This window comes from Buteo buteo, chromosome Z, assembly GCF_964188355.1.
Source record: "Buteo buteo chromosome Z, bButBut1.hap1.1, whole genome shotgun sequence".
Taxonomy (NCBI): domain Eukaryota; kingdom Metazoa; phylum Chordata; class Aves; order Accipitriformes; family Accipitridae; genus Buteo; species Buteo buteo.
In genome coordinates this window covers 12,510,743-12,531,205 of record NC_134204.1, presented here as the reverse complement: position 1 = coordinate 12,531,205, position 20,463 = coordinate 12,510,743, and the positions used below count along the sequence as shown (strand labels likewise).

At 40.1% G+C, this 20,463-nt stretch overlaps 1 protein-coding gene across 1 annotated transcript in view; it reads left to right on the top strand.

Moving 5' to 3' along the window:
• Positions 1–9,782, top strand: part of GOLPH3 (golgi phosphoprotein 3) — a 32,593-nt gene extending 22,811 nt beyond the window's left edge. The window contains exons 3-4 of the mRNA XM_075019590.1: positions 4,407–4,521; positions 7,833–9,782. Of these exons, the coding sequence (XP_074875691.1) occupies positions 4,407–4,521; positions 7,833–8,257 (540 nt within the window). The 3' untranslated portion in view covers positions 8,258–9,782. The remainder of the gene's footprint in view (positions 1–4,406; positions 4,522–7,832) is intronic.
• Positions 9,783–20,463: the final 10,681 nt, after the last annotated feature.

The following is a 20,463-nucleotide window of genomic DNA, read 5'->3' as shown; positions in this document are numbered from 1 at the left end:
CAAGTGTTCTCCTTTGTCCCCCTTTTGCAGGCTTTGCTTCCCTTGACCTCAGCTTTCCCTGTGAATTAAATACGGCGCTTAGTGAGTGGAATGAGCTGTTGTGATTCAGTGGCAATACCATTTTCTATAGCTTCTGCCTCTCAGGCTAAACCTTCTCCTCCTTGCCCCAGGTCCATCCTTGGATTTTGTGGGAAGGTAAAATCTCCTTAGAACTCAAAGTTTTGATTTGTGAATCAAAGCCCTGTATCTTCAAGCCATGGTTTGAAGGGAGGAGCTTAGGCTTCAGTCACTTTAGCCTGTGTAGCAGCTGAGAAGGCTAGTCCTGTCTTTATGAAGAGGCTTATCTTGGGTTGTTACTAGCATTTGTGCAGCCTTATCAGGTCACCCCTCTGGCTGAAAACTAATTTGCTGCTTTGATCAGTTTAGTTTTTACTTGAATCACGTTCTTGATCTTATCAGGTGGGGCACAAGTGAGACTGCTGGCACAAGCAATACGGTGAGGACAAGAAGAGGGTAGAACTAGTTCTTTGGGCAGTAGTACAGATTTATAACCAGCTAACTGTGGCTGTGGTCATACAGCTGACTTAAAACATGGCTAGCTACATTGCAAGGCTACTTCAAGCCTTAAATCAGGTAGATCTTTGCTGATAATTTTTTGCAGTTTCTGAGACAGAACTTCAGAACAGATCAAGATGCATTAAATCCATGCTCGAATGCCATAGAGAGACAAATGAGACCAAGTAACTGGCAGACAAGGACTTGATGGATGTTAGTGAAACTTTGAAAATCAATATGACGTATTTTATGTTGCAACATCATCATAAATTTGGCTTAAGAGTATGTAATCATTGCGTCATTTTGGAGTTCTACCTACTGGTATCAATTTGAGAAACAAATAAGTGAATGTTGAGGGTTACATAGAAATAAATTTCTAAGACTAGTGATTATTGAAGGTAGAAAATGATACTCTGTGCTGCCTTACAGTCTCAGAAAGCAAACAAAATCATTAGAGTTCTTAAAAACAAAAGAAACCCCAACAAATTCTTGGTAGATTTATTTCAGTATTTTATAGCTGACAATTCTGAGTGATTCTTGCGTGAGTGAATTTTTGTATTAAAACTAATAATGAATTTTACTTAAAAAATCAACACAAGAAGTGCTTAATCTTTAGCATTACTTAATTGCAAAGCTGCATTGTGGAAAATACAAATTAAATATTCTGTATAATTTAAATTTCCTCAGCAGTTGGATACAAGGCAAATCTAGTACCTGATAAATCACTGAAAAATTGGAATAAAGAAAGAATTTTTTTTTTTGCAATAAGGCTAAGGACCATAATCTCTGAAGATCCATAACCTTAGCTGCTTTCTCTACCTTTGCTCCTCTGTTAAAGAGAGAAAACAATTTCCCCCTTGTGGATGCTTAATCTTCTGTGGCAATTCAACTCATCAGATCCCCAGTCCACTCCATTTCCCACTGTTCTTGTGCTGTTATGACTCTGAAGATTAGCCAAGAAGCATTCATCAATAAATCCAAGAAAGAACAGATCCACGAAGATAGGAGAGAGGTGGCTGGGCTTCTGCTGTTGCCTGTTTCCATGTGCTGGGAAGGGGAGGGGAAGAGAAATACCATGGAAGTGGGAACCAAAGTACTTTTGAGGGGAAGGATAATCAGAAGAATCAATGCAGTGAATATTCAGTGTAGCAGAGAAGCAAGAAGAAGCAGTGCTGTATGCCTGGCTGCAAAGAACAGTAAATTTGAAAACAAAATTGCTGTGCATTGTGGCTTCACACGAGTTTATGGAGTCCTGACTGAGTTGGATGGGGGAGTCTATGCTCCTTACAGCTCTTTCCTCTAAATGCCTGTATGTTTAGACTCGTTCTGTCACGGTGCATTATATTCAGGCTAGCTTCTTAAACTTCTTTGCAGTGGTAGGAAAAAGTATTTAACCCCAAATAAGCAAGGAAAGCTGTTTTCTGAACTTTAAAAAAACCCCTTACATGTATCCTAGACTTAAAAGCATTTTTCATCTCTTCAGTGAAGTTTGTTTGGTTTGGTTTGTTTTTTTTAATAATAAAATTGGTCAAAAAGATGACTTCACATCTTACTGGTGAAAGTGAGATGGTGAGTAGTAGGTTACCAACTGCAGTAGGCTGGAGTGATCCAGTGTAACTGTGAAACTAATCATATGGTACACTTCAAAGAAACTAAAATGCTGCTGGAATGTCAATATTAAAAAAAGTAAAGATAAATAAGTTGAGTGGTTTTAGGCTAATTATTAGAGGAATAGCTGAAAGGTGGCTATTAATAGCAGCAATCTAGCAGCTTAAAAACCCAACTTGAAGTATGCTCCTGTATAATTAAAAACCAGAAACTTCCAAAATTTCAGAATCTTGATATAAAACCGGAAGATACGTAGTATCGTTATATGCGGTTAATAGAGGTTTTGAGTGATGCTGTAGTGTAAGCTTGTAAATCAGAAAGATAAATATGCTTTGTTGTGTGTTTAGATTCAAATACGGGTTGTCTGGATTAAAATGTAGTTGTGTTTTTAAACCAATTGTCCAAGGTTTATGGTTGGAGTGATCTCCAGCTCCCCAAAATGGAGACCTGGACAGTATCTCAAGAGACCATTTAATCTTGATGTAGTAATAGATAATGAGGTTTCTCTGGTCCCATCCTGGCACCTGTCTAGTCTTCCAATTCTCCACTGAATGCAATTCAGCAGCTCCCTGGCTGTTGAGTTTGTCTGGTGAAGTTTTTGACAATACATCCTGCATCTTCTGTATTTCCAGAGTAAGCTGGTAGCTTTTGTTTTTCCCAAAGTAGGCACCCTAAACTGCTCTTTGATACCTTCTTTGTAAAAATGTCTGTCTGTCTTTTTAGATCTAACCAAACTTTGTTCCTTCTAGCGTGGCATTGTGGACTGGTTCATTCTTGCTGATTTTTATTAAAAAAATCTTAGTTTCTGTGCTTTCTATATACCATCCACATTGGAAATAGTATTCTTGCTATGACCTGTTGGTATTCACAAAGAACTCTCCAGCAATTTTCCCTTTCATTTAATCTCATTGACTTTGTACGGATCTCCAGTTTGGGATCATCTTGCCAGTGTTGAAGCTGTCTTACCATTGCAACTCATTTCATTGTCATCTATAGATGAACTATGAAAATGTATTGTACTCCTTTGTTGTTTGTAGAAAGGATTGTTAGAATTACAGAGCAAAACTAAACTTGTATTTCAACAGGACACTTAAAGCTTTTCCAGGACACCGTTCTCACTACTGTGAAGCCTTACAGAAAACAAGAGCTTTCACTTGCTGCTTCTTGTATATGTGGAATTCTGTTGATGTGTTAGTTTTTCTGTCAATTGCCTGCTATCTTTTTACCTGATGCTTAGAAAGTGCTAAATTGTAAAACTATTTAAATTGCCAGATGTAGTTGTTTTCGTAAATAGCTTTGAGACTGTAGTAGTCATTCTTTTCCTAAAGAAAGATAGATTTTATTGTTGTTAGTTTGTTTTTATTCAGACATATTGACTTGGGCTAGTTTAATCTGTATGTTTTTGGTTTTCTCTTGCTTCTGTTTTTCTAACCAGAAAAAAATTGTATTTGTATGTGGTTTATATAAATACTTATACTGGTAAACAAGCAGTTACTCAAATTCTTAAATTATATTACGTTACTGTGAATGATTTTTTTGTTGCTCTCGTGCTCTCTTGAGGGAAGAGCTCAAGTCATTTTAGAAGTTATTTAATAACAAACTTAAATGATACTCCATTTATTACTGCATATTAGAGGGGTTTATTAGTACATACATATTTTGCCTATTACATGTATTTTAACTGTTAGTGAATGGAACATAGTGTTGCTGGTCAATATGTTCCTCAGAGCTATAAAACTTAGAGTTGTCTTTAACCTATTTTTATCCATGAATATATGTAAGAAGAAAACATTTTCTTGCTTTTTCAATTTGTAATTGATTTCTCAATTTCATGTGGCCTAATTGTTTAACTGCAGTATTTTGAATAAATTGACTTGAAGCAGTAAATAGCCATCAGAGAGTAATTTAACACTGTAATATACTTTGTTTTGGGGAGGAGGCAAAGGACCTGACCAGCTTAGAGGATTATCTTCCTTAAAAAATTAGATATTAAGCATGTTATTAATACTATAGTTTTAGTCAGTTAGGGTTAATTTAAGTTCTAGATAACCTAAGACTTAACAGAGCTCTGTAATTAAAATCCTAGATAGTTGTTTTTTGTTTTCTTTTTTAACCACTGTGTATTTTTGTAAAGTTGCATATTCTGGGTTTTGAGAACAGGTAGATTTTTCCAGTTTTTATTTGTGGATGTTTATGGTACATGAATTAAGTCAAAATACTGACTGCGTTTTATTCTGTTCTAGGTGATTTGCAAGTCAGATGCTCCTACAGGGGATGTTCTGCTTGATGAAGCTCTGAAACACATAAAAGAGACCCAGCCTCCCGAAACAGTACAAAATTGGATTGAACTGCTTAGTGGTAAGCCTTGGACATAATGCATTTGCTCCCCCCCCCCCCCCCCGCCCCGTAAAGCTAATTATATGGCATCACTAGAGATTATACTGTAAGGGTTTTGGGGAGAAAGTATGTAAAAATGTTAATTAGTCTTTCCTCTAGGGTAGTCTCTTGTTGATTGTAGCCTTTAATCAAATACAAGTAACTGTTGCTTTTGACTTAACTTGGTACAGAAAGGATCTTTATGGAAATGTCAGAGGACATCTCAACTCTGTGGAAGAGGTGCCTTATACTGACTCTGAAGTAGATCAGGACTGCACCCTGGAGATATAACTGCCTTTCTCTGTAATTGGAAATGAGGATTAGTGGAAGTTTGGAGTATAGGTGTATGGATTCAGTATTCAGATCTTTTGATAAAGAAAGGAGATAAGGAGCTCACTGCTCAGTTGTAAAAATTGAGGATAATTTGGCCATTAATTGTAAAGAAATAATAAAGAGTCAGGAGTTCTTTCCGTTAACTGGAGAAATTTAATATTTTCAAATGTCAGATACTTCTCATTGTTCAAAACAAAGTCTTCAAGATGACTACTTTGCACACAGCTCTTCCTATAAAGCTAGTAAGATGTTGCAAAAAAAAAAAAAGTCAATTAGATTTCATCTTTACAGTTGCAGTTACCATTTTTCATATACTGGCCACCAGTTCTGTTCTCAGGTTGCATAAATTAAACTGAAATTAACAATGACTGTCTTTTAACATGTATCGCATTTATTCTTTTTCTGTTTTGTGTGGGATTTGTGGGGTTGGGGGGGGGGAGGTTGGGTTCTTTTTAGTAGCCAGAAGTCATCACCAGGGTTTGTCTGTTTTTACAAAACACATAAAATGCATCTTCCTTGGAGTAGATCAGAGATGTACTTAGCTGCACAAACAGTGTCGAAAAAAACCCACCGTTTTGTCAACAACATGACTCCGGAAGGTAGGGGGTAGTGAGACTTGACATTGTCTGTCTAAATCTGTTACTTTTAACAATCGATAAGTAAGTGTTTCAAAAATGAGTGAAATCTCTCCACCTTTCTCTGCCTTCTTGTTTTCGTTATGTTCTTCCCATTCATCCTGTACCACCCTAAACTGACTTCCTTGCACATCAGTTCATACTACTGCCCTTGCCACCTCTCCCCTTTTGCTCCTTGACTGTCAGGCAGAGGGGGGAGACAGGAGAACAAAGCAGTCCTTGTCAGCAGGGGGCATGGCTGCTGTGTGGTCTTGCAGTACAGTTCTTGCTCAGCTCTCCTTCAGTTCTACAGCCTGCAAAAACAATTCCTTTTTCTTGTCCCAAATACATAATTTGTGCTGACCTTTCACCTTCTCTTCCAGTGCGGAGCACATCAAGTTAGAACTGATTCAAAAAAGGTCAACTAATGAATGAACAATGATGTAGGTTTTCTTTAAGCTAAGGTTTTCCCGACCTTGCTGAGCTTTGGCTCTGGGAAAGTAGTTATCGCCAGTGCTGTGGCTAAGACTTGGATCAATCATTTTTACCTACGTATGGTTGTTAATTACTAGTTCTTGGATGGCATTAGGGTTCTTTGCATTTCCCGTGGTTTAGAGGACTGCCCTTTGATATTTTGGTTTTTTGTTTGGGTTGGGGTTTTTTTATAAACTCTTTTAGAATTTTGCTTTAGGGCCTGATCCTGGAAAAGTGCTACTCTATCCATAATTATCAGTGATGCGAAGAATGCTGCATGAAGTTACAGTACATATGAGTTCAAAGCCATCATGGAAATATTTATATGGATGTGTAAGGTGATGTTGTTTACCAGGGGGATGTTGTTTATAAAATAGCCTCTAAGGGAAGCAAGTGTAGGGAACACAGAAGTTTGGATCAAAATGTCAGGTCTTTGTGTAGATGTAACGTCTGTCTGTGTTTGGACAAGCAAGTGTCTGTGTAATTGAGGAGATTGGTCACAAGGTGTCACCACAGTACTGATTTTTGTTACTGTATAGCCACATGCACCTAACAAATGTAGAAAAATCTAGGAAATAGCGTTTGCCGTGTGTAACCCTGTAAGAAAACTACCTTTTGTGTGTGTGTGTGATTAGTTTCATTCATGCCCAAGCTGGGGAATCACATTCAATGAGGTGTGGGACCTACAGGGACTCGGGTAGTTCAGGCCTAGGTGGGTTCTCTGCCTTTCACTATGCAGTTGGTGTCACCTCATTTGTTTACTTAACTTGGCTGTTACTTGGATACAGTGTATGTCACTCTCCATCACAGTAGGAGAAACCTTAAAGTCATCTGAGGTTTTTATTATTATTATTATTATTATTGTATGTTAACCAATGAATTTTTAAGAAGCTTTCTGATACAGAAACAAATAGATACAGAAATTCTCATATAATTTATAGAAACCCCCCATCTATATAAGAAATACTTAATGCTGTTCTCTTGCCTCTTAAAATGCATAGACTCTTTTATATCAGGAGGGGATTTTAATACTTACGATAAATACTTAGGTAGGCTGCACCTGAAATTTTTAGCTTGTTAAGTAAACTCTTAAGCAAAGGTGGGTTTCTCAGTGCTTAACAATTTTAGCTTTATCAGTAGCTGTTGATGCTGATTTTCTGCTTTTTAAATTCCCTCCTCTATGCACACACAGTTACGCACTCTGAAGGGCCCAGTTCTCTTACCTTAAAAAGCATCAGAAATAATCTTTATAGAAACATTAAAGCCCCTACCCTACAAGTCCTCATATGTACACACACCCCTGTGCTCACACAGTGCATGGTCATTGTTTCACCTGGTGGGGGCAGGAAGAGAGAGAAGAATGAAAACCTGAAGAAAGAAATGCACAGGGTAGGTGTGCATTAGCTTGTCCCTGTAGCAGAAAGGCAGGCAAGGACACTTCTTCCAGTCTCTGAAATGGTAAAAGGCTGGAAGCAGACAAATGCACAAGATTGGAGGAGATGCTTATGTTTATTATTAAAAGTAAACTCTTTCTTCATGACTGGTTTGGGTTTTGTTTGGTTGTTTTTTCTTGAGTACAAGACTGCTTATTTGTCATATCCTTAATCAAGACATGGCTTAGCTAGCATTTCGTCCAAACTTTAAACATACACCGAAGTTCCTCCAAGGAGGCTTTCAGGGTCTCTGTCTCTATGCCTGTATCTGGGTAGGTCAGAGATCAGAGAAATGCTGACATTAGCACAGTATCTTAGTGTAATAGTCAGCTATATGAATTTGACAGCTCATTCCGCACCACAGGGAGCGGGGAAATCACTGTAATAGTACAACTTAAACTTTGCCTGACTGTTGGGTTTTTTTGCTTGCTTTTTTTAGGTGAAACATGGAACCCACTGAAGTTGCACTACCAACTGCGAAATGTCCGTGAACGGTTAGCTAAAAATCTAGTGGAAAAAGGTGTACTGACAACAGAGAAACAGAACTTCCTTCTTTTTGACATGACTACACACCCTCTCACCAACAACAATATCAAACAGCGCCTCATCAAGAAGGTTCAGGAAGCAGTTCTTGACAAATGGGTGAATGACCCTCACCGCATGGACAAGCGCTTGCTGGCACTCGTTTATTTAGCCCATGCTTCAGATGTTCTGGAGAACGCTTTTGCCCCCCTTTTGGATGAGCAGTATGATTTAGCCACAAAGAGAGTGCGGCAGCTTCTGGATTTAGACCCTGAGGTTGAATGTATGAAAGCCAACACGAATGAGGTTCTGTGGGCTGTTGTAGCAGCTTTCACAAAATAACTGCATTCAGACTGAAGTGTTCTCTATTCTTTCATGTGAACCAGTTGTTTCTCTTCTATTGACTATTCATGTTTTCTGTAATTTGTACCTTCTCACATGATGAATCGGCTCTTGTTTAATGGGAATTATAAGTGGTGTATTCCCTCCTTCTCTGTGTATCTGTATACAGGATTCTGCTGGTACAAGAGACCTTCCTGTTTAAAAGCAACAGAAAAAGGTTTTACTGCCATATTGGCATTCCATTTCCTATTCAGTTTGAGTTATCTGAAATACTTTTTTTAATCTATTTTTCATTTTATTGTTATTGAAGTGGTTTAACATGGGAAGCACCTCAAGGAGGAAATGTGCATGCAGTTGGATCACTAGTCTCAGCTGACACAGATGTGTGCATGCATCAATACTTCTGCATTACAATTCATAACAGATTAAAAAGGGCCTTTTAAAATCACCAAAGCTCCATGTTGAAGTGTCTGTCAGGACATTTTATACACAGATGTTTCAATTATATCTAACAAAATTACTTTAAAAGCAGAAATGCCATTAAGCAGCTTTGCCTATAGTTCCTGTAAAATGTCCCACAAATTTTACTTCTCATGCAAGTCTTTTGTGTACTTACATTTTCATTAGAACAATAGGTGAGTCATAAGGCTAGTATAGAAAGGTCCAATTGTTTCATAAACCAGTTTTGGGATGGGATACATTCCATTATATTGTATATATAGTTCAAATTGTATATTAACAACTGCCCCATCTTAGTATTTTGCAAGATCTACTTAGTTGTACACCTGGTGCCCCTTATTTGCTGTCAGCCATTGCCATTCGATGGGAGGAAAGGCCTCCTGTAAAGAGCATGTATGTGAAAGCTGTTTGTTTCCAGTGTCTACAAAGTTTGCCATCCGGGTGTTCTCAGTCTATGCATTGCCTTTGATAATTAGTGTACGGAAAGAGACCATTTTCTATCATTGTACTCCCCACCCCCTGCTTATGGAAGAGGCTCATGACCAGTACAATTCTTGAGTGCAGTATTTAATTTTGTACACAAATTAATGTTTGTTTCTTAAACCTCATAATCTTATTTTACACTTTAGTAACAAGTCAGTCCTAGCAGGTGTTGCATGTAAACAGTTAGCAAGTAATGACTGTAGTTCAGATTTCTGTAATGGGACGCTCTGCTATATTTTTATTTTTTATATACAATTATGCTGATTAGCACACTATTGTAAAAAAAATTACATAAAACTTTGGCTTTTCTAAAATTTATTGCCTCTTTGCCACTGCTTGTTATCTCCCATTGGTTTCACAGTGTAAATATTATGCATTGAAAAAATTAAGCATTGATTTATTTTTTTTTCCTTATAACAATGCAGATTTATAGTGGGGCTTACAGGTGTTTAGAAACTTTTTTGGTTAACATTCAGAGCAAGAATACTAGATGGTGTATAACTGTAGAGTTGAAATTTAAGGGATCCCTTAATCTGTATACTAGCTTTTTACCTACAGTAAATAAACTATGATCTTGAAAGTGCCTGAAACAGAGCAAGTATGTCATTTTTATTTTTTGTTGCTAATTAGAAAGGTTTTATTGCTTAACAAAAAGCTTTAGTTAATATCCTTCTTATTAGAAAGGGAGAGTTTATATTAAGTAGATCAAACTGACCTAATCAGTGGTGTCAGTCAGATCTGCAGGATTCATGGCTGAGACAGACTGAGTTAGCTTGTGAGTGCACAGCTGTGCCTGCCGTGGGTAGACCTCTTCTATCTTGAGCACAACTACAGCCTCATCTGTGACTGGACTTCCAATTTTGCACTTCATTTTCAATCGTTTAGATGTATAAGTAGTTGACTTTAAAATACAACTTAAATTCATCATACCTATATAACCTTTTTTTAATAAAGGTTTTAAAATATGGTCCTTAACATTTAAAGACACACTGTTCTTTCAGTTCTTAAATGCTGTTTCTTTAGAAAAATGAGATTAAAAGTATATTGTAAGATATTTCAAACTCTGGTTTACAACTAAAAAGATAAACTGTTCTCTCGGTTCTAAGATGCTGTGTTCAAAACTTTGAGGAGCTTGGGCATGAACTTTGGACATTTTCTTTTAAACATTTCAAAACGTGATTGCTTTAAGTGGAGGAAAAATGAAAGTTGCTGTGTTGCTTTTACATTTGACAGCTTATAGAATACTTTATGTACTTGGTAGTATATGCTAACTCACTGCTTTCATTGTCTCTCCTGTGATCTGTTTTCTCATTTTCTGTTGCTCTTTGAGAGGAGAGAAAAGTAATTGGGTGGAAAGCTCAGAAAAATAGTGGGGTATTCAGGAGTGAGTTAAGTGCACAAAACTTTTAAAATGGCTTTGTAAATCTAAAGCTACTTGAAACATGCTGCAGACTGAAAGTATCTTTCATAGTCCCTTTTCTGTCCTCTCATCTTCAGTCTGAGTATTTTCCATTTTCCTGCTGGTTTCATATCAGGCTGTGGAGGATATTTGGGTTTTGTCACCCTTACAGCCAACATAGTTTAAAAGAAATCACCCTTTAATTCTGCCCCCCCCCCCCCCCCCCCCCCGAAAGAGAATTAGGATTGTTTCTTTATTTTTTCACATAACAGATGGCTGCCTAAACTATTTATCAACTTCATTTTGCTTAAAGATATAACCTCTGTCTGTGATGGGGAGTTTGTACTGGGTGTATCAAAGAACTTTGATGTAAGTAATGAAGGTTTTGTGAAGAGCAACAGTGTCTTTTGCTAGACCACCTGGTATAAGCCTGGATGTACAGGGGAAATAGATGAGCGTTTGGAGTCTTGGGTCCTATGTTGTGCGTTGATAAACCCAAAGCCTCGTGAGTGCTACCAGACCTTATGTCTAACAAGGAAGGTAAGTTTGGTAGGTTAACAGGGACTGATATAGCTAACATCCTTGCCTTTGTTGCTATTTCAGGTTCTAATAAAATGGTTAATATAGGAGACTGCTTTGTTCTGCTGAAATTTAGGTTCTGCTGATATTCTTCCTATTAGCTGCTCCTGCAGCTCACGGAGACCTGGAGACCTGGTTTTAAGACAGTTTTGTCTGCTCAGAGACCTCAGTTCTCAATGGCTGCTTAAAGTGAAGACTGCTGTCCATAGCCTGAACTCGAACGTGTGCCTGAAATAAGAACATACATTATTCAGGGACACATTCTTTTAAAACAAACTTTCAAGTTAATGTCAAACCCAGGATTTTGAAAGTTAAATCCCCAAGCAGTATATATATGTAGTTTTACAGTCCTTGAGATTTACATGCTCTTCTCCTGTGTTTCTAGAGATGATGTTACAGTGCTCCTGTACGGGATGCTAGTGAAATCTGTGTGCCATACATGATACTTGTAAGGCAAAAGTTGCATAATTTGGCTATAAAAGGCTGGTGACTGAGTGCTCATGTGTTCATGCCCATTTCTCCTACAAAGTGAAGATATGTATTGACTAATGTGTTCTCTGTGAACTGGACTGAATCTGTACTGAACCAAAATAAAGCACCCTTTCAAGCTATGAGCTGCAAATGGTTACTGCGTATCATATGCATGCAATACCTAAAGGAAATTTTTTTTTTCCATTTGCTAAGTAATTTCCAGTTTTTCCTGAGGCTCTGGTCTTCACCAGCTTGGGAAACAGAACTTTAAGATTTCCATCAGAGCCTCAGTTCTGCCTCAGCTGGGCTTCAGGCGCTTCAGGTAGTCAAAGCCTCTTATACCCTAGTTTCCCCTATTGTCCATCTATCTTTCTATATAGAGGCATCCCAGCGTCAGAGAAATACAAATTTATTGAAAAAGTAACTCATTTATTCTGGGTTAATGCTTAATGTATACAACTATTACTCAGGAAGTGTGATGCTGTCAAGTGCTTTGTAAGCATCAAATGTAAACTATGATTTGAGTGTGTGTAGGAGGTGGCCTTGGGTAGGAGAGGAGGGTCTTTGGATGGGGAAGAATCATGGCCAGAGCTGCTCCCCATGTTAATATCTGAATAAGATCTGGAGTTTCTCCTGATTGGGTCTTGTTTTCTCATGCCTACAAAGCAGCATCACGAAAACCTGTGAAAAGCTGTTGGTAAGAAATGCCTTCTGACTTGGGAGGAGAAAGAGCTTCTGTAGAAAGAGTGAGAAGAAAAGCTGGTTCCTAAGAGCAGAAAAGAATAGGGAAAGAGATGCTGATCATTAGTAGCCTTTGGCTCCACCCCCACCTCCTCTTTCTGTACTTCCAAACAATTTGCTGTTTTGGCTTTTTTCTCTCCTGACTTTGGCCCCTGGTCTTCTCTGTTTCTTCTCTTTTCCCTGTTGCCTCTTGACTTCCTCTTTAATGCTCATGAATGAGTTGCACTGATTTCCAACCTTAGATGTTTCCACTCTTGCCTTTTTATAACTAACCTTTTTTTGCTCAGTTTTACTGTCAACTCAAGCTTAACTCTCCATTACACTGTCTCAGAGTCACTTTTCCCTCTTCTTTGATTCCCTGCCGATGCCTCAAGGAACCTCCCATTCTTCAACAAATAGGTTTGTCAATACTAGCTGCCTTGGTGGCTGAACAGAAGCAACTGGCTGCCTGCTACAGCTTATAACATGTGGTTTGTTAAATGCTAATGTACCTTGAAACTGCTCTTTGCCTGCTTCAAAAGCAAGCTGTTGTCCACGCAGCAGAGAGGACTTGCAGTTGAGGATTGTGATTTTACCAGTTCTCTAATGTAAGTAGATCTTGTTCCCGAGCCAGTGCTTTAAGGACTTGCTATCTCTTACTCAAGATTTTCCTACAGTGACAGCATTATATATAAAAGAGTAATTTTCCTCTTTGGGCTCTCTGCTTGTTAAAAAAGAGTTGAGTTTGTGTTGCAGCTCAAAAACACATCTTCACTATGTGGCCATTTATTTTTATGGAACTTGTAGACACGTAAATTATTTGGAAGGTTTCTTCTATTTAATTTGATTAAAAAGGATAAGTGGGAGAAGAAAGAGGCGCAGGTATACTTACAATGTGATTACATAAGCTGTTTTCCTGCCAAAATAGACTAAAATTTTAGTTCTTCATTTTTGCTTTCCTGACTCCCAATACATCATTCAGTTCCTTCCCATGTAGTGCATCCGATGTCTGCTCAGAAAGGAATTGCCATCATCTAATGCACTATCCTTCAGGATTTATCATCTGTTGCCCCTTCCTTTTGTACATTTATTCAAATCTTGGTTTGTTTCTTCCTTTGCCCTAGGAGTGATCTTGAAGGTAGGTGTTAGGAGAAGACTCTGGTGGTTGTAAAGCAAAATGACAGGCAGTTCATAAGCTTTCTTTGCCACTGCCAGGGCATCTTTATAGGTCCTTCTTTGTTTTCTGTCAGTTCATATGAAACCAAATCATGTCTCAACCAGCTTTTAAAATCCTGCTCTGACTCCTTAAGCTCCTGAGGACCTCAGTCACTTCTGAAAATAAGATTTAGCTAAGTCTTGTATAAGTTTTGCAATGCTAAACAGAACAACGCCTACACACCATTAGAAATCTTGGACCTTGTATTCAGAGGACTTGCAGAAGGAATTCAGCAAAACCAGATCGTTTTTCCAAGCAGCAATCTTGCAGTAACCCACCTCAGCTGTGACAGTAAGCAGAGCCCTTGATGGAGAAATCATGATAGTGCCTGAACAAAAATTGGTCCAAGGGAACTTCCTTTCCTGGAAAGGTCTGAGGTTCTTGAGGCCGTTAATCTTATGCAATGTTCTTAATGACATTTTGAAAAGATCTTGTATGGACACATGCTTCATTAGTGTTTTCCCCCCTGGTGAAATTGGAGTTGGCCATGGGCCAGAGGCTAGGAAGATTTGCTGCCACTCACGTGATGTGGGAGCTGCTCTCCATCCAGGCAGGCCATGAACCATCACAGCCATGATAGACCTGAGCACCTTCCCTTGGAGGTTGCTCTCCCAGTGGTCCCACCCCGGGTGTGCCAAGGAGATCTTTGGGGTCGAAGAGTTTTCCTGAGCATGGCAGGGGAGACTGAAGAGCTGTGCATGGAGGGCTCTGGCTTGTGCCCACCAGTCAATATGCTGCAGATGTGTCTGGGGCTGCCTGTGCCTGCGTGGGAGAGGAACAGCCGGCTGTTCACAAAGGTTTCAGTCATCCAGGAAAACACCATGTCATGCGGGTGAGCTCTTGTACTTGAAACAAGGGAGTGCGTGTGACCTTCCTTAAACTGGAATATGTACAAATAAAACAGGCCTGAAATAAAACACAATTATAAACACATTTGGAATAACAACTGAGGTCTGGTTTTTGGATATGTTGCAAACAGGAAATGGAGCTAAATTCACTGCATTAATAAACGCCTTGCTGCAAATATGTTGCCTGATGTTAGGCCCTAGCTATTGAGAGCTTCCTTCTGAGATCCAGCTGAAGATTTACATGCATTTTAATATACCTAAATCTGAGACGCTCAGCCAAAGACATACAGCATCCCTTCTGTATGAGCAGCACTGACATGCAGGGAAATTTGTACACAGCATTTATAGACATTTAAGCTAACTTACATTTTCCTTTAAGAGGAAGCAGAGTTGTATTTAGATCTTACTAAAGTATGCTTTTTTTTTTTTTATCTTCTGTCAAGAATGGACAGGACCTGCTGCCAAGATCACATATGGCTGACAGTGAGCACAAGGGTTAAGGATTTGTGAGCCATGAACAGCAGAAATGTCTGGCACATTTTCATTTACTCTGCACAGGGATGGAGAAAAGCTACTATTACTGCAGCCTTAATTGAAGTGTATCTTCAGAAGGTAATTGCTTAGAAGATAACTAGAGGTATGAGCAGGTTGGTGACTATCCTGCTGTTAGTACATCTTGCAGGTTATGTTAATCAGTGGCACAGAAAGGAGTTCAGAAAGCTGAGAGTTCACCCTGTAGGGTTACAGTAATGAAGGGGTTCAAGTCTGCTTGGTCCTCAGCTCTTTGCTTGTACAGTCAAATGAGTCCCAGCTCTCCCACGTCAGTGTCTCTGAGCTGCTCAGGGCTTTGCAGATTTGCCACTTGCCGGTTTCAGATGTGCAGCCAACTGTCAAGGCTGCCCTGGAAGCTCCTCTCCTCCCAGGCTTGTCTCCTCTCCAAAGGCTAGGAGCCCCATGCCCATAGGCTTCCCACAGTCTGCACTGGAGATCCAGAGGGTTCGCAGGAGAGCTGCACGTATGCTGTTTCCAGATGAGGCAGCCCATAGTGAACACCGTGGGTCCATCAACTGAGTGAGGGAGACAACCAAGTGGCACAAAATATGGGAAAACGCTGATGTATTCTTCTTTGCCTGCACCAGAGCTCAGTGCGTGCCCCACCAGCTTGGAATGGAGGGGGACGGCCAGCAGCAGGGACTGCTCAGAGAGACTGGATGTACACAGATCCATAGGGCTGGTGGGATTCACCCCAAGGGGCTGAGAGTGATAGCAAGCTTCAGCTAGGAAAAATCATGGTGCCTTGAGGAAGTCCTTGGGAACTGGGCCAGTGTTATGCCTGTTTTCGTGATGGAGAATGTGGTACAGTCAGCCTTGTCTCAAGTCTTGGGCAAGTGCAGGAAGCACAACCTTTTGAGTCCACTTCCAAACATGTAAGAGGGCGGGAAGGTACTAGGGAATGGTCAAAGATTTATGAAGTGCAAATTGGACCTGACCAACAAAACTGCCTTCTATGATGAAATACCTGGCTATGGGGATGGTGGGGGAGCAGTCGATAAAAGACTACTTGGCTTCAGGAAGGCTTTCAACACTGTCTCTACAGCACTCTTGGAAAGAAGCTGTGGAATTAGAGGCTGCAAGACTGGACTGTTAGGTGAGGTGAAAATTGGGTGGACCACTGGGCTCCAGTAGTAGACTGGGGCTAATATTGTTCAGTAGCATCATCAGCCACCTGTGTGAAAAGACAAGGTGCATCCTCATTGTGGATGATTATAAGTTAGGGGACTGTGGTTGACATGCCAAATGGAAGTAGCTTCAATTCAGAGGGACACAGAGAAGTTTGACACGGGGACAAGAGACACTTGAGAAAGTTCAGCAAGGAGAAGTGCAGAGTCCTGTGCCTGGGATAGGAAAAAAACCAATATACTGATGCAGGCTGGGAGCCAAGTGGAAGTGGCACTGCTGGAAAGGACATGGACCATGTTGAATATGAGCCACCAGGACATTCTCATCACAATACGAAGAAGGTGGGCAGCAGTTTGAGGGAAGCTGTTAGCCCCCTCTTCTTCACACTGGAGATCTCATCCACATCAGCAATACCATGCCCAGCGTCAGGTCCCCTAATTCAAAAAGGATGTTGAGGAAGTAGGGTCCAGCAAAGGGCTATCAGGATGGTCATGGGCCTGGGGGACATGGCCTACAAGAAGAGGTAGAGGGAGCTAGGATTGTTTAGTCCAGGGAGGAGAAGGCCTAGGGGTCCACAACTACTTGTGGGGGGAGTTACAAAAATAACAGGGACCAACTGATCTCGGTAGCAGCAGATAATATACCAGTGGATGATAGCATCAAACTGCACCTTTGGAGTTTCAGACTGGACTTTAGGAAAATTTCTCCACTAGGAGGGTGGTGCAGCCCTGGGACAGACTAGCCAGAGGCGTTGTGGTTATCTCCATCCTTGGAGGTCTTATACACTTGTCTAGACAAAGCCACAGCTGACCAGATCCAATGTTGGCAAAAACCCTGCTCCAAGTGGGAGGTTGAGCTGGAAGACCTCCAAAGGTCCTTCTCAGCTAATATTTCTGGAATCCTGTGATCAGCTTCATCGTTTTGACTGTGGTTGCTAAATTGGATACTCTAATGAGCTTCCTGCTCAACAGGCTGGTCAAGTAGCAGAGGGGGAGACTGGGAAAGAGAGGGTGGTCTGCTCTTGTTTTATTTGAGCAGAAGAAAAGCAGTCCTTACAATATTATTCAGCTTTGTCCTCAGTGCCCCAAAATTTTACACATGCTAGAAACATTATTCAGTTCTTTCATGGGACTGGATTTAGATCAGATTTTTAATGTTTAATTTGACTAATAGACTGGATATATTGCCAGCCAAACTGCCAGAATCAACAGATCTTTTGCAAGATGATGTTGACATCAAGCAGATAATGCACCAAGGTGGTCTCATCCAGGCAGCAAATCCCAAGCAAGGCACCAGACCTGCCTGGAGCATGGCATGGAGGATGTGGGGAGGGGGAGAAGCTCTACACCTCCATGCACTGCTGTCAGAATAGCATGGGCCGAGAAGTTTTTTGAGCTTTTGCAAAGTCATGCAAGTCCGTAGGTGTTATTTATAAAGTTGTTTCACTGCTTCGAACATTAATGAAAAGGTCCTTATTGTGGATACTTCTGTTAAACAAAAGGAGGTGAGAAACTATTTTGCAAAAGTATGAATTTCTGGGATATTTTCAGCAAATACATACACCTGTCATTTTCTTCAAAGACAGGTTTACATATCTGCACCGGTGAAATACTTGCCTTTCCTAATTAATACCCATCCATATTTATGAATGGATATCAAGGAACTTAGTGGTGCAGCATGAACTTGTACCCCTGCAGGGATTTCTCCTGCTGCACCAGTCTGCACAGTAAGAGACTCTCTCATTTACATCATGGTGTTCAGCTTAGGTTCTTGTCATCTCTTATTTTTCAATTCAACCTCATTTAAGTCCAACAAACAAATTGCCACTTCCATCCAACATCCCTCAGGAAGAGAAAAAGACTAATGTCACTCCAGAATGAACAGCCAGAGCACCCACTGAAAACTGCCTTTTGTTATTCCACCATAAGGAGAAACATCAGCTAGTACCATTTATAGAAAATCAACAAAAAAAAAGCAAACTCAGCTGCAATCCCAGTTTGCTAAAGATTTGGATTGATATAATAAATTGTGGTAATTGTTTTTTAATTTAATTAAGTGTGCACATAGCTACGTAATTAAAGAGCATGCAGGCATTCTAGATTTCTTTAGAAACTACCCACCACTTTCAGTCCTGCTATCTGTCTGCTTTGGGTCACAGGGGATGTGAAGCAACCTTTCTGAAGAGCATTAACCTCTTTGGAAAAAGAAAGGGGAAGTGTTAAAACAGGTGTCCCATGTTAACATGAAGAATGATTTACATCTACTACTAGAAACTGGGTCTCTGGGCACGTGGTGAGATGCACCAGAGACAGGATTGCACAGAAAGGAAGGGATGGAGCTGTGAGCTGAACCCAGTGAAAGCACAGACTGACCCCAGTGCCCAGGGAAATCAGTGGCTCTGCAAGCGCTTGTTGCCTTTGGAATTCCGTTTGTTCTTTTACTGCCTTGGTTTATGTGAATGTGAGGTCTCTTATAATCTACTAGCTTTTATCACAGAACAGACTGTGTGTGTATTTCAGTAAGCAGCTAAGATTTAAGTTGCCGAGTTCTCCAATGCATGAGCTGAACAACTTAAGTTTTTACTTAAAATACACCTTACTTTGGTGCCTCTCACTTCTAGGACTGAAGGGACAATTCTTGGTCTCCTGCATGTGTTTTCTCCAAATAAGTGACTTTGCTTTCTTGTTAGCTCTCCTTCACGACTTGTTACATTGTACAGTTCTTAAAAAAGAAAAAAAAAGCTAAAATGTGTAGTATACACATTTTATATGCAAATATAAATGCAAGTCAAATATTCGAAGTTGTGGAGATTCATTGGGATATTTCTACATAGCTACATCTTCACTTGCCTTGCTCTGAAATGCCTAAGTTTCTCCTTGAAGCTGCAAGAGCTTTATGAAGTGGCTCTTAATGAAGGTGACTTTGAAAGTGAGGAAAGACTGCTAGTAAATCTAGTCCAGTCTCCTGACCAAAAGCTCTATCTGTTTCCCACTGTGCATCACAGGTTTTGGCTAAATCAGGTTTTCTGGTAAGACATCCTGCCTTGATGTGAGGATAACAAGAGACTGGGAGCCTTATGCTTCTTTTTCATGCTTCACTAGCTTTATTTGAATAAGGTTAACCTGGTGCTGATAAGTGTGCTACATTTCTAAGGCTGATATCCTGACTGTAACTTCCAGCTATTATATTGTGATATTTTCCCTCTGAGGATGCATTTACATCGTAATTAAGTCACCTCACAACATCTTCAAAGATGAACTGAACTGCTTAAACTCCTTAGGAGTGTATCAGTACAGAAGAGCACACAGGTTCTCTTGGCACAATTATACCAGTAAAATAAAGTGCCAGGCACCAACAGAGCTCCTCACAAGGGCACTGGTTTTTGGGGGTAGAAGTAGGTTTTCTTTTCCTTTCCTTTTTAACTCCTCCCAAAGGGATCTTGGAAGGTGTCCCAGTGCCCTCTCCTGCCCAGGATTTGGAAGTGGGTAAGGAGCGCCTTTGCAGCAGCTTCACCCCAAATGCCACATGTAAATCAGGAGATGCCCCAGGTCCAGAACCCTCTTGGATGTGGGACACAAGGTTTCATAGACTAAAAGAAGCTCACAACAGTCTCCGGCGCTTCTTATGCTTCCTTCTTATCTGCAAGCCCAGCAGCCCCAGCCCTGCTGAGACCCCACTTGGCCCTCATAGCCCATGCAACTCATGAATTGAACTGATATAACATTTTTACAATCACTCATACAGAATAGCTGTTTCCAATTTAAAACTCAAGGATAGAGTTGCCTCAGAGGTTGTTTTTTTTTTGTAAGTTAAGAGCAACCTGAATATAAAGCCATGAAAGTTCAGTGCAGCCTGTTTCAGCCTGTAAGTGGGTCACAAGACACCGAAGCGCTGAGTGAAATAACACCCACACAAATCAAATAAAAGAGTAGCTAACCTGTATTTAAAAAGAATAATCTTTCTGGATGCCTTAGTCATAGCTGTCTTAGCCATGAAAAATTCAAGACACCAAGCACTTAGTGGAGAAACGGCTGCAGAGGATGCCTCCAAACCTAGGCACAAAATTATCAGACTGACATTAGTAGTTAAATCACCTCCCCTCAATGCTCCAGGGACCTGGAATGCACACAATTTCCATTGGAAATAATGAAATTCATGAGTATGAACCTTGGAAGTGGTGTCTAGTGAGGGCTTTAGTGGAGAAAATCTTACCAAAATAGCTCATACAGAAGTTGGCCTTAAAAAAAAACAAACCAAAAACCAAAAAAAAACCCAAAAGCCCAAGCAAACCCTTAAACAAACAAAAAACTTGAAGAACTGGGGAGCAGGTAAACTGTGTGAAACCCTGCAC